General features: G+C 38.8%; 1 protein-coding gene across 2 annotated transcripts in view; it reads left to right on the forward strand.

Moving 5' to 3' along the window:
• Window positions 1-13,863, forward strand: part of NTN4 (netrin 4) — a 164,917-nt gene that overhangs the window by 100,201 nt on the left and 50,853 nt on the right. For both annotated transcript variants that reach the window (XM_073651676.1, XM_073651675.1), the window contains 2 exons: window positions 5,678-5,804; window positions 8,586-8,774. In XM_073651676.1, coding sequence (XP_073507777.1) covers window positions 5,678-5,804; window positions 8,586-8,774 — 316 coding nt within the window. The remainder of the gene's footprint in view (window positions 1-5,677; window positions 5,805-8,585; window positions 8,775-13,863) is intronic.

Here is a 13,863-nt window from a genome sequence, read left to right on the forward strand (position 1 = left end):
TTCTCCAAACTTTTACAGAAATATGATTTGGATATAATCTGCTTTCAGATCTACTATTGTGCCCAGCATCTTTTCCCTTTGGCAACATCCCAGTCATAAAACAATTTATTTAAGCTCCAGTCTTATGACTTCCATACATGTCATTTATCAAAACTTAAAAAATAAAAGAGTTAGCTACTCAAGTAAATTGTCTGGTGAAGGCACGGCATTTCCCCTTAAACTCTTTGGAATGTCATGTGAACTAGACAACTATTTGGTGCCATTCTCTAAAGGAACTTCCACTTTTAAATGTTCACTGAATGAGTGAGTTCATACAGGGTTCAGCAAATATGAATTCTCCCACAGAAGCCGTATCCTAAACTTTCATGAGTAGACTCCTTTATGTGCACGTGTAAACTGTCATACAACTGAGCTTTTCTCAATTTCTGGACACTAAACATACAAGTACTACACCTTGTATTTTCCATCTAAATATATGGCAGTGTCTATCAGGAGATAACAGAAATAAATGTTACGTGGTATGTGGTTTAGTTTGTAAGCTACACTGTCAACCATCTATGAACAACTGTCTAAATTAACTCATTGCCACTGTGGCCGGTTTTCGGTTATATGCTTTTGTTTTTACCTCCACCTGCTTTAAAAGTCATAACTTTTTTTCTTCCATTGACATAGCAATTGGAGGCTTGTTTAATGCTGGAAAAGATGCAGTTTTAACATTTACTTACTCTATGCATCAGCGCACTGCGATTGATTAATACATAAAAGCTGTAAACATTAAAAATATAAGGTACAGAACTTAGTTAAAAAAATGTTATCAAAGTGCAAAAGCCATCAAACCATACACATAAAGGTGTACCTTTTATATGGATGGTCCTTATCACTAATGTCTTAACATTCCATGTGCCAAACATGTCTCATAAGGAGTGGGTAAGTGAAAGGAAACCAGGCGTCGCCCGCAGTTAAAATCTTGTCAAGGAAAGATGGGTGGATAAAGGCCCCGTCACACTAAGCGATGCAGCTGCGATCCCGACAATGATAGGACCTGTCAGGGATCGTTGCTGCGTCGCTAATACATCGCTGGTGAGCTGTCAAACAGGCAGGCTCATCAGCGATCAGGGGAGCAGCGACATCGTGGAAAGGATCTTTCCACGATGTCCTGCTCCCGGTTACCAGCCTGCTGCTGAAGCAGGAGCAGGCTCGTAACCATGATAAACAGCGGGTTACTAAGTGCGCGTGTGCCCCTAGTAACCCGATGTTTACCATGGATACCACTCTGCTACGGTGCGCGGGAGGTTACCGTTCACTTTAGCAGAGTCGTATCCATGATAAACATCGGGTTACTAAGTGCGCGTGTGCCCCTAGTAACCCGATGTTTACCATGGATACCACTCTGCTACGGTGCGCGGGAGGTTACCGTTCACCTTAGCAGAGTCGTATCCATGATAAACATCGGGTTACTAGGGGCACACGCGCACTTAGTAACCCGATGTTTATCATGGATACGACTCTGCTAAAGTGAACGGTAACCTCCCGCGCACCGTAGCAGAGTGGTATCCATGGTAAACAGCGGGTTACTAAGTGCGCGCGTGCCCCTAGTAACCCGATGTTTACCATGGATACCAGCCTGATCGTTGGTCCCGCTGGTCACACACAGCGATGTGTGCTGGCCAGCGGGAGGCCAACGACCAAAAAAATGGTCCAGGACACTTTGCAGCAATCAGCGACCTCACAGCAGGGGCCTGATCGCTGCAAAGTGTCACACATAGCGACATCGCTGGTGAGGTCGCTGTTGCGTCACCAAAACCGTGACACAGCAGCGATCTCGCTAGCGATCTCGCTATGTGAGACGGGGACTTAAGGGTGCTGAGCCCTGCAGGGGGCCACACCCACCAATGAAAAATGGGGAAAAAATCAATGTGCGGTAAAATGATAAAAAATGCAATTCTGAGGTTTTTTTTTCATTTTTGCAGCGTTCATTGTGCTGCAAAAATGACCAGGCCATATGATTCTTCAGGTCCGTATGATAATGGCGATGGCAAACTTGGATAGTTTTTGGCTTTTATTTTTTTAGTGGTAAAAAATATTTGTAAAACAAGTTGGTTTGTGATGCCTCTTTTTTATGATCCATAACTTTTTTCTTTTTTTTTCTGTTGATGGGTTGAAGGCTTTTGTTTATTGTGGAGCAAGCTGGCGTTTTTATTGATACCTTGTTGGGGTACATAAGATGTTTTTGATTTTTCTTACTGCATTTTAAGGGAGAGTGGGTAACTAAAATGCCCCCACAATTATGTGTGTGTTTGTTTTTTAAACTATATGGTATTTACCATACAGGTTAAATGATTTTGTATTATCATAAATCAGATTTTTATGGATGCAGGGATACAGAAAATATCTATTTTTAACAAATTGTCAATCTTTTTAATGAGTGAAAAAGGAGTTAGGCTATGTGCCCACGATGCAGAAATGCTGCATATTTTTTACGCTTCTCCCTGGCAGGAAAAACGCATGCGGTTTTTACACGCGTTTTTCCCGCCAGGTAGAAGCGTTTGTCAAGCGTCTTTGCATGCATTTCTGCATGCGGGTTATCAAGAGCTTTTCCAAGCGATTTTAGCATCACTTGGAAAAGTGCTTGACAACTTGTTCACACTATATAAATCCATTCAACCGGCATGGTTTTCTATTGTGTGACCACGTAATAGTTAGAAAAAAGAATAGAATGGTAAAAAATAATAAAAAAAAAGATTATACTTACCTTCCGGTGTCTTCCCGGTGTTATCTCTGCTGCGTTCGGTCTCTTGCAATGCTCGCGGTGGTGTGAAGGACCTGCGGTGACGTCATTGAGCCATGTGATGGGTCACATGACTCAGTGACGTCATGGCAGGTCCTTCACAACAGCGCGAGCATTGCAAGACACCGGAGGGAGCAGACAAAACACCGGGACGACATCGGAAGGTGAGTATAATCTTTATTTTTTTATTTAAATTCTTTTTTTTACAGTTTCTATGGTACTCAGGTCTGGATGAGAGTCTCCTCTCCTCCAGACTTGGGTACCATCCGCACAAAGAAACGCATAATATCCGTGTGTACAAATGTACTGACACGGATATTATGCATTTCAATGCAAGTCAATGGCGGCGATTACGCTGCGTGTCCGCAAAATTAATGGACATGCTGCGGATTTTTGAGCGCAGCATAAACGCTGCGGAAAAATCCGCAGCATGGGCATTGACATTGCGGCTTGTTATTGGGGACCATGGGGGGCAGAATACCAAGCGTTTATGCTGCGGAAATTCCGCAGCATATGCGCTTGTAAAACGCTACATGGGCACATACCCTTATTCGAGTTAACTTTTACGATTTTTTTTTAGTCTCCGGGAAGAGAGTGCACTGTCAGGGTGCATTGTAAAGAGATTACCCCGCAAGCCGAGACCAGCCCCACCCTCGCAAGTGACTTCACATTCGGGTGCGGAGCTGGTCCCTTCTTCCTGCCTGCCTGCCTGGTCACCTCTGACAGTTTCAGGGTGGGGCAGAAACTGCGGCACTGACCACAACCTCTGCCCCCTGATAACGTCTTGTTTGAGTATCCCAGCATGCACTGGAGGTTCCCAAACGAAGTGTCAAACTGGAAGTAGGTAAAAAATAATAATAAAGCAGTTAGTGTAGTGAGGGAATGATAGAGAATTTTTAATGAAAGTATATTAGAAAAGAGATTAGATTGTTACAATAAATAGACAGACATTTAGGATTAAAATTAATCTTTGTTTCGGACCACCCCTTTAATACCAAACGTCTTGGATGGCCCCATTGATGAAACTCCATAATTCATATTTGATGATAAGCGTTTTTTATTTATTTTGCCAGTGAGCCATATGAAATTTGTAAGCTTTGTTTTTTACTTTCATGTCATTTTCAAAGCGTTGAAATGAATTAATTTAAAATATTTTGATGTATGCTTTTTGGGGTTTTGTTTGCCTTGTTCTGTATGAATAATAACCTCAGCACTTTTCAGGAGATGGTGTCAAACGTACAAAATGTATAAATGTTTTTTTTAGGATAAACAAGAGAATACTTTGAGGTTCCTAAGAGAGAATATTAAATGACAGTCATCTTAGTGTAAACACTGCTGACTTCTTAGAAAAGAGAGTTCTTGAAAGATGGATCTCCACCTCACGCAGGCCCAATGAGCAAACATTTCATGTTTTAGAAAGAAATGCCTGTCATGTCAAAATATCTAACATATTCAATAAACCCTAACTGCCTTCCCATTATTATGATATTTGTATGTTGACCATAGGGGTTTGTTGATTTAGCCTTAAAATACTGGGAAAAAACATTTCAGAAAATGATTATTGTATAGTTGTTTTACTATGTCATAAAACGTATTTCTCTATTAAAAAATCTTACGTTTCGAGTAATTTATTATTTTACAGTAATGCATATTGCCATAATGTAAATGTTAGGCACAGTCATCTATATTTGATTAGGTACTGCTTACAGAAAAGGGATTTATTAAATCCAGTGCAAAAAACAAAAGCAGTACTAAAATATGTGACTTTTTCCAGTTTTACGCCGCTTTTGACACTTTTTTTAAAGAAAATATATGGGGTTTAGAACACGGTGCTGCGGGTTTACTATAATTTATATCACAAATTGACATAAATGACATTGAAAACCTACTCTAGCTCATGACTGTCATAGATTTCAGATTGTGGGCTTGGACAGTCCAAGGTGCCCCAAATTTCTTAGCCTGAGCATCTTACTCATCTGTGCTTTTATATTAAGACTGGCATGTGAAACCCTAATCATAAGTTTCCTGGCATTGCTCTCCTCTATACTGAATATTTCATCCTGTAAGTAATGTACTGTAATCTTGAAATGTTACTAGATTAGCCTACTTTTAGGCTGAACATATATGGAAGATCATACTGCCTCTTCAATATACCTCGGAGTCACTGACTTACAGCAAAGTGATAGCTTATGTGTTTTATGGTTGGCACAAGAAAAACATTATCACAGTGGATTAGGTTCAAAATTGGTTTTGGCAGCTTTCTTTTTCTAATTCCATGCAGATCAATTTTACACCACATTCTAAAAATAAATCGTCATCATCTTGTAAAATTGGTCCATTGGTTTGTAAATGTGGCGCTGCATGTGCCAATATACCATCTTCCTTAACATGGCTCCCACCTACTGAATGGTGCATATTTCTGAACACAGTGAAAAAGTAAATCACGGCACTTCCAGTACGTTGGTGCACAAGTAAGATCCTATCCCATTAATAAGCATTTAAAGACTTGGCACTCAAATGTGATTCAAAACAGGATGATCATTTATTTGTGAAAATAATCCTGAAAACCAGAAACGTTTTGGTCTGTAATTCGACCTTCATCAGTGTCCAGTTAGATTCTAGCGCTGAGAGCAGTGCGGTATCCACCACTAAACAGGAGAAGCGCTCTCAGCACTGCACAGGCAATCTGTTTTGAATCACATCCGAGTGCCAAGTCTTTAAATGCTTTTTTTGAACACAGCCTGATTTCGCCTGCTACTGTTTTCATTTAGTTGCCAGAAATCTGGTGTAATGCATTAATAAATCTCTCCCAAGGTATACATAGTACTTCATTCAACACTTTTCTTGTTCTGTAAATCAGAATTGGACTGATGTGTTTTCACTTTACAGGTTCATGGTCAATGTATTTGTAAGCACAATACAGCAGGACATCACTGTGAGCAGTGTGCTCCCCTTTATAATGACCGAGTGTGGAAAGCTGCAAATGGTAAAACTGGGGAACCTAACATGTGCGAAAGTAAGTAAAATGGCCAATTTCTGAGTTGAAATATGGTATACGTTGTATCACAAAATGATAACTATTTTGTAACCTTTTATTCAGAACACTAGTTAGTATTTTTGTCTCTGTGAAATTGTGAATAATGGAAACTGCTGTTTAAAAATGGTAACATCTGTATGGTCTTTTGTGAATTTAACCTCTTTACGACATGTAACGTACATTTACGCCGCAAGTCATGTCCCTGACTTTGATGTGGACTCGCACGCCAAGCCTGCATCTTTCCCGGCAGGTGATTTCTGATTCAATCAGGTATCATGTGCCTTAACACTCGTGGCTGTTAATCTGTTAAATGCTGCTGTTAATATCTGACAGTGGCATTTAACATGCCCCTATGGGTGGCGCAACATTCCACGCACCCAACAGCGCGCCTGTCATGTGATCGTGGGGCGCTGATGGGTTGCAATAACAGCCTGAGGTGTGTTGAAGATCGTTGTGCTTATCATGACGATTTCTCCTGTGAAAGCCAGCCTGTAGCTGACATTCATAGGAGATCGTGATGCACTGCTATGTATAGAATAAGCGATAAGACGATCGTAGCTTCAAGTCCCTTAAAAGAACTATTAAATTCAGTAAAAATTTCTTAAAAAAAGTTCAAATCACCCCCGTTTTGCCCCATTAAAAAAAAAAAAATGCACATATTTAGTTTACCCACATCTGTTTTTCTCCTTTACTTTGAGACTTATTGTTTACTATATGTAACATTTTTTATAATGTTGTTAATAAAATATCGTTTTTTATTCTATTTGGTGGTCCATGGTTACTGCACGTCTTCTCTTGTTTGTATGCTTTAGGAGTACTCCGCCTCCTCTCATCTTGCTATACATTTCTTGTGGGGGGAACTATATTACTCATTTTGTTCCTAGCCACATTTATTATGTGCAATTTGAATATTTGGATGACCTACTTAGTATCGCTGCTTTTGTAAAAGTCCAATCTATCAAAATATAAAGTAAATTAACCCGATTGGTAAATGGCATAAAGAGAAAAAAAATAAAAACTCCAGAATTACTTTTTTGGCTGCCTCAACATTGCAATAAAATGTACTAAAAGGCGATCAAAATATCGTATCTACCCCAAAATAGTATCAATAAAAATGTCAGTTCAATGCGCCCCAGGTGTGTGTTTTTTTTTTTTGTTTTGTTTTGTTTTTTTTACAAATTTCAGACATTTTTTTCACTACGGTTAGTTTTACCATATAGTGAACATGGTAAAAAAAAAATTGTGAAATTGCACTTTTTTTGCAATTTCAGCGCACTTGGAATTTTTTTCCCGCTTTCCAGCGCATCACATGATAAAGTGAATGTCATTAATTTTAAAAAGCAATTCTTCATATAGCTATGCGGATGGAAAAATAAAAAAGTTATGGCTCTGGGAAGAAGGGAAGGAAATGTGAAAACTGATGAAAGGGTCAGCTCGGGGTGCAAATCCCTATATCCCGAAAAATGACAACGTTATGGGTCTCGGAAAATGGCGACAAAAGCACTTTTTTTTTTTTTTTAATTTCCTTTTTTTTTCCCACCACTTAAATAAAAAAAAAGTAACAACTATACATGTTTAGTAACTGCATACTCTTACTGATCTGGAGAACCATATAGTGAACATGGTAAATAAGAAAGCAATTGTGGAATTGCACTTTTTTTTCTGTTTTCAAGTACAACTCATCCCACAAAAAAAAAGACGTGCAGACAGAAAAATAAAAAAGCTATGCCTCTTGAAAGAAGGGGAGGAAAGCAAACTCCGATTCCTAAGACTTTCCAAAGATCAGATGTTTTTTTTTAATGTCCTGATTTGTTAAACCATAGAATATTTAGTTTATTTTTCATGGCTGTATAACCAAGCATAATAAATAATAATAGTATAAACTGTCTGTTAATTCTATAGAGTAAAAGGATTTTTTTTGGCCGTTGCCTTTCTTCATTTCTTTTAGTATGTCCCCACAAATACTATAAGCATTAAGCCCAGATTAAGAAGTCATTGATTCTTTAAAATACAGTTGTTGTTTTACTTGATTGGGGATTTATTTTTTCGAACTTTTTAACTTCAATATATTTCTATTCTACATTCAATAGCAGCTCTAAATAACAAGCAAACCTCAATAGCTAAAGACTCTCATACACATTAGAGTAGTGTTGGCTGAACACATCGATATCAATGTGTTGAGTCGACAGTCTAATATGGATGGTGTGGCTTGGCTGACTGATTGTCGGGGAAGATGTCAATTGAGCGTGTCTGATTTCGGACCACCATTCGCATTGTTCAACTGGTGATAAGTTCATCATGGAGAACACAGGAATGCTCGGTGAAATGAGCGCTCCTCTCTATGGGAGAGATGGCCGAATGCTCGGCCGAATCATAGTGTGGCTGACAGCCATCTAATGTGCATGGGTTTAGACTCCCATCTGTTGATCCTTTGTACAATCCAATGCAAGTCCTATTTATAAGCTTATATGGATAAATGTGCTGCGCTGCTCAAGAAGATATCCAATGGTGATGATGGTGTTGAACAATGAGCAGTTTTATTAATCTACGCGTTTCAGAGTTGAACAAACTCCTTCATCAGGAAATAACCTCAAGGATACAGATATATTTTAACCATATCTGTGTCTAGGTTTTTCCTGATGTATCAAAATATTCAGAAAGATTCCTCACCTAATACTAGCACATTAACTCCTACCAAAGTGTGTATAGCTGCTGGGTACCCGTTCCTTTATTAACTGTCCTCTTCTTTGTCGTTGATAGAGTGTAAATGTAACGATCATGCTGACAGCTGTCATTTTGAAATGGATGTATGGCTGGCATCAGGCAACCGAAGTGGAGGGGCATGTAATAACTGTCGGCACAACACAGAAGGGATCCATTGCGAGAAGTGTAAGCCAGGATTCTTCCGAGATTTAAAGATCCCATTCTCAGCACCAGATGCCTGCAAAGGTACAGCAAGTAGTATGTTATCATATGCATGATTCCTACTGTTATCAATAGGTTTAACAGCTCATCAAATCCTCTGTGCTGTCCAGCTCATACCTATACAGTTTCCATTGTCAATATACTTCAATTCTGTTCTCATTTGTAAAAGAAAAAATGTGAAAGCTATGTCTAATTGCATGTGTCTTATTCATTATTAGTCTAATATATAGTAATTTGGTCATAAGGCTACATGGATGTATTTTGGTCTCTACTTTGCATATGGTGTTTGTAACGCTAAGATTTTTTTCTGGAGTGAGAAAACGGTCCATTTTACAGCACCAGAAGTGTGCATGAGATTTTGAAAAATCTTATACACACTGCAAAAAGAATGCATTGTAAATTGATGTGGAAATTCACTGTTGATACAGTGGCATGTAAAAGTTTGGGCACCGCTGGTCAAAATTACTGTTATTGTGAACAGTTGAGCAAGTTGAAGATGAAATGATCTCTAAAAGGTCTAATGAAGACACATTTCCTTCGTATTTTAGGCATGCATATATATACACCGTGGGGAACGGTTGCAGGATTTGGGAATGTTTAGCTTGCAAAAAAGAAGACTGAGAGGAGACTTAATAGCTGTCTACAAATATGTCAAGGGCTGTCACATTGTAGAAGGATCATCTTTATTCTCATTTGCACAAGGAAAGACTAGAAGCAATGGGATGAAACTAAATGGGAGGAGACACAGATTAGATATTAGAAAAAACTTTTTGACAGTTAGGGTGATTAATGAGTGGAACAGGCTGCCACGAGAGGTGGTGAGTTCCCCTTCAATGGACGTCTTCAAACAGAGGCTGGACAGACATCTGTCTGAGATGATCTAGTGAATCCTGCTTTGAGCAGGGGGTTGGACCAGATGACCCAGGAGGTCCCTTCCAACTCTACCATTCTATGATTCTATGATATATATATCTTATATATATATATATATATATATATATATATATATATATATATATATATATATATATATATATATATATATATATATATATATAATCTCATATATTCATTTTTTACATTTTAAAAATTACAAAAAGGAAAATGTGCCGATGCAAAAGTTTGGGCACCCTTCATGGTTAGTGTCTAGCAGCACCCCCTTTTGAAAGTATCACAGCTTGTAAATGCTTTTTGTAGCCAGCCAAGAGTTTTTCAATTCTTGTCTTATGTATTCATCTATTCTTCCCGGTCTATGAGATTCCTGGGTCATCTTGCATGTACTGCTATTTTGAGGTCATGTTCAGATCAGGGGGCTGTATAAAGACCATGGTAAAACCTTCAGCTTGTGCCTTTTGAGGTTGTCTATTGTGGATTTTGACGTGTGTTTAGGATCACTAACCATTTGTAGAAGCCATCCTCTTTTCAACTTCTGCTTTTTTTACAGATGTTATGTTTGAAGAATTAGTTGAAATTTCATTGAATCCATTCTTCCCGCTACCTGTGAAATGTTCCCCGTGCCCCAAAGCATGATTGATCCACCCCCATGCTTAATGATTGCCGAGATGTTCTTTTTCTGAAATTCTGTGCCTTTTTTTTCTCCACACATGCCTTTGATCAGTGTGGCCAGAGAGTTCTATTTTCACCACATCAGTCCACAGGACTTGTTCCCAAAATGCATCAGGCTTGTTTAGATGTTCATTTGCATACTTCTGAGGCTGAATTTTATGGTGAGGACACAGGAGAGGTTTTCTTCTGACTCTTCTATGAAGGCCATACTTGTGAAGGTGTATCTGAACAGTAGAACAATGTACCACAACTCCAGATTTCTGAAGGTCTTTTTGCAATCAAGCAGGGGTTCTGATTTGCCTCTCTAGCAGTACTACGAGCAGTTCTGTCAGACATTTTGCTTGCTCTTCCAGACCTTATCTTGACCTCCACTGTTTCTGTTAACTGTCATTTCTTAATTACATTTTGAACTGAGGAAAGGGCAACTTGAAAATGCTTTGCTACTTTCTTATAGCCTTCTCCTGCTCTGTGGGCCTCCATCATTTTCAGAGTGCTAGGCAGCTGCTTAGAAGAACCCATGGCTTCTGTTTCTTGGCACAAGGTTAGAGGAGGCTGGGTTTTTATAAAGCTGGGAAATTTGCATCACCAGGCCTTTCCTAACAATGATGGTGAACAAGCCATAACCCTAACAGACTAATTAAGGTCTGAAACTTTGGTCAAAGTTATTTGAGCACACAAATCTCCAAGGGTTCCCAAACTTTTGCATCAGCCCATTTTCCTTTTTGTAATTTTTACAATTTTAGAGATAATTTCATCTTCAACTTTCTTAACCGTTCACAATAACTGTAATTTTGACCAGGGGTGCCCAAACTTTATATGCAACTGTGTAGCTGAAACCGCACCGATATCCACCAAATTTTGGGCATATATTGCCACAGCAAATTTGCTGTAAAACATTAACTGAGAATAAGTATAAGGGCTTGCTCAAACGAGCGTTTAAATTGGACAATGTTTTATCTGATAGCACTCGGACCAATCTTATTCTATGGGGCAGTGCTGATCAGATTTTTCGTGCTGATTCAGCATGAGACAAATATTGCAGCATGCTGCGAGTTGCTACGCAAATTGGATCGCATTCACCCATTCAAGTCTGAGTGTGTGGAAAACATCGGACTGCACTCTGACACCCGAGTGCAGTCTGATTTCCGCGGACTCGCACAATGAAGAAAATGGGTAAACCTTGTTCTCCATCTTCTTCTCAGCTGTGCAACAATTCTCGCATCCGAGAAAATCAGATCACACTAAGATGAGACTCTGCTCAAATTCTGATCAGAGTTTGATCCGAGTGTCATTTACATAATCGATCCGATTCTCTCGCGTGAGAGAATCTATGCTGAAGTGACCCGGCCTAATGGAAACATTTGTGCCCCATTTTCTTTTGAAACCACTCCTTTTGATTGTAGATTTTTTTCTGTATTTTTTTCTGTACATGATTATGAGATGGCCATCTTGCCTTAGCTGTTGCTTTCTTCAGAGATACGACTTACAGCAAGCACGTGGACAAAGAAAACTGCTTGCCATCTGAAGATTATTGATTGACTGTGTGCATTCTCTGTGATGGTGAAAAAGAACATAAGTCATCGAGCTGTGGCAATAAAACACTGTTGTGTCCTTCTCTTAAAAAACAGAGCAAGTAACATTGGCAAGGGTTAGACCATGTATAAAATGTTGGCTTGTTCTTGTAGTCTTCCTCACATGGTGTGCAGTGTGCAGGTGTCTGGCACACCTGTAGAAAGGTGGAAGAAAATGTTACTAGCATGAATAGTCAGGTGTTGGAGCCAAGGTAAACAGAGACAGAATACAGACGTGTTGGAAAGATTGCACAAGTTTTAAATAGCTCAGACCTTTCATATAATGCATATATTGTAACTTTCCTAAGCTGGAAGTAACACTTGGACTGAATTACCTAGTGCAAAGTTAATTGGTAACAATAGCAACTTAATTGAAATCCTATTATTAACCCCTTTACAACCCAAAGAGGTTTGCACGTTAAAGACCAGGCCAATTTTTACAATTCTGATCACTGTCACTTTATGAGGTAGTTACTCTGGAACACTTCAGTGGATCCCACTGGTTCTGAGGTTGTTTTTTCATGACATATTATACTTCATGATTGTGGTAAAATTTCTTCTATATCACTTGCGTTTATTTGTGCAAAAAACGGAAATTTGGCGAAAATGTTGAAATTTTCAAAATTTAAATTTTTATGCCCTTAAATCAGAGAGATATGTCACACAAAATAGTTAATAAATAACATTTCCCACATGTCTACTTTACATCAGCACAATTTTGGAACCAATTTTTTTTTTTTTATTAGGGAGCTATAAGGGTTAAAAGTTGACCAGCGATTTCTTCATTTTTCCAACAAAATTTACAAAACCATTTCACATTTGAAGTGACTTTGAGGGGCCTTTATGACAGAAAATACCAAAAAGTGACACCATTCTAAAAACTGCACCCCTCAAGGTGCTCAAAACCACATTCAAGAACTTTATTAACCCTTCAGGTGCTTCACAGGAATTTTTGGAATGTGGAAGAAAAAAATGAACATTTAACTTTTTTCACAAAAATGTTGCTTTAGACGCAATTTTTTTATTTTTGTACAGGTAACAGGAATAAATGGACCCCAAAATGTGTTGTGCAATTTCCCCTGAGCACGCAGATACCCCATATGTGGGGGAAAACCACTGTTTGAGCGCACGGCAGGGCTCGGAAGGGAAGGAGCGCCATTAGACTTTTTGAATGTAAAATTTGTTTGAATAATTAGCAGACGCCATGTTGCATTTGGGGAGCCCCTGATGTGCCTAAACAGTGGAAACCCCCCACAAGTGACACCATTTTGGAAACTAGACCCCTTAGGGAACTTATCTAGATGTGTGGTGAGCACCTTGCACCCCCAGGTGTTTCACAGAAGTTTATAACATTGAGCCGTAAAAATAAAATTTTCACATTTTTCCCACAAAAATGTTTTTCAGCCCCCAATTTTGAATTTTCACAAGGGTAACAGGAGAAATTGCACCATGCAGTTTGTTGTGCAATTTCTCCTGAGTAAGCCGTTCCAAAGAACTCTCATTTAATGGATGCTGCTATGTATGGCTGTTTAGCACAGAGTAAACTAAACATGGGTAGAAAAAAAATGTAAACCCTTATGATTTTTTTTTTTAATTAAATTGTCATCAAACTAATACATGTTTTATATACTTCATTCCTCATTCAGATGTTTGTTTCATGTACGTCTTCTGTCTGTGTTTTTCACAGATTGAACACATACCCATTGTAATCTATTGGGACTCTCACATTTCCGTGTTGTCTGTGGGTCCATGAAAAACTCAGCAAACTAATGGCATTCTGGTTATATCACAGCTTGGTACTTTTCTCACTAACTGCTAGGAGAAACAAGCTTAAGAATCTTCCATGTTTTTTTATTTGTTTGCTTTTAGCCTATGACAAATCTGATAGTAAAGACTGACACTCAGAGCAAACACTGATGAAAATCTGATCCAGCACACTGATGGAAAAGGTGGATGTCACAGTTGGACCTTAAAAA

Source organism: Phyllobates terribilis, unplaced genomic scaffold (assembly GCF_046119375.1).
Source record: "Phyllobates terribilis strain yellow unplaced genomic scaffold, ASM4611937v1 Scaffold_11__3_contigs__length_659146591, whole genome shotgun sequence".
Taxonomy (NCBI): Eukaryota; Metazoa; Chordata; class Amphibia; order Anura; family Dendrobatidae; genus Phyllobates; species Phyllobates terribilis.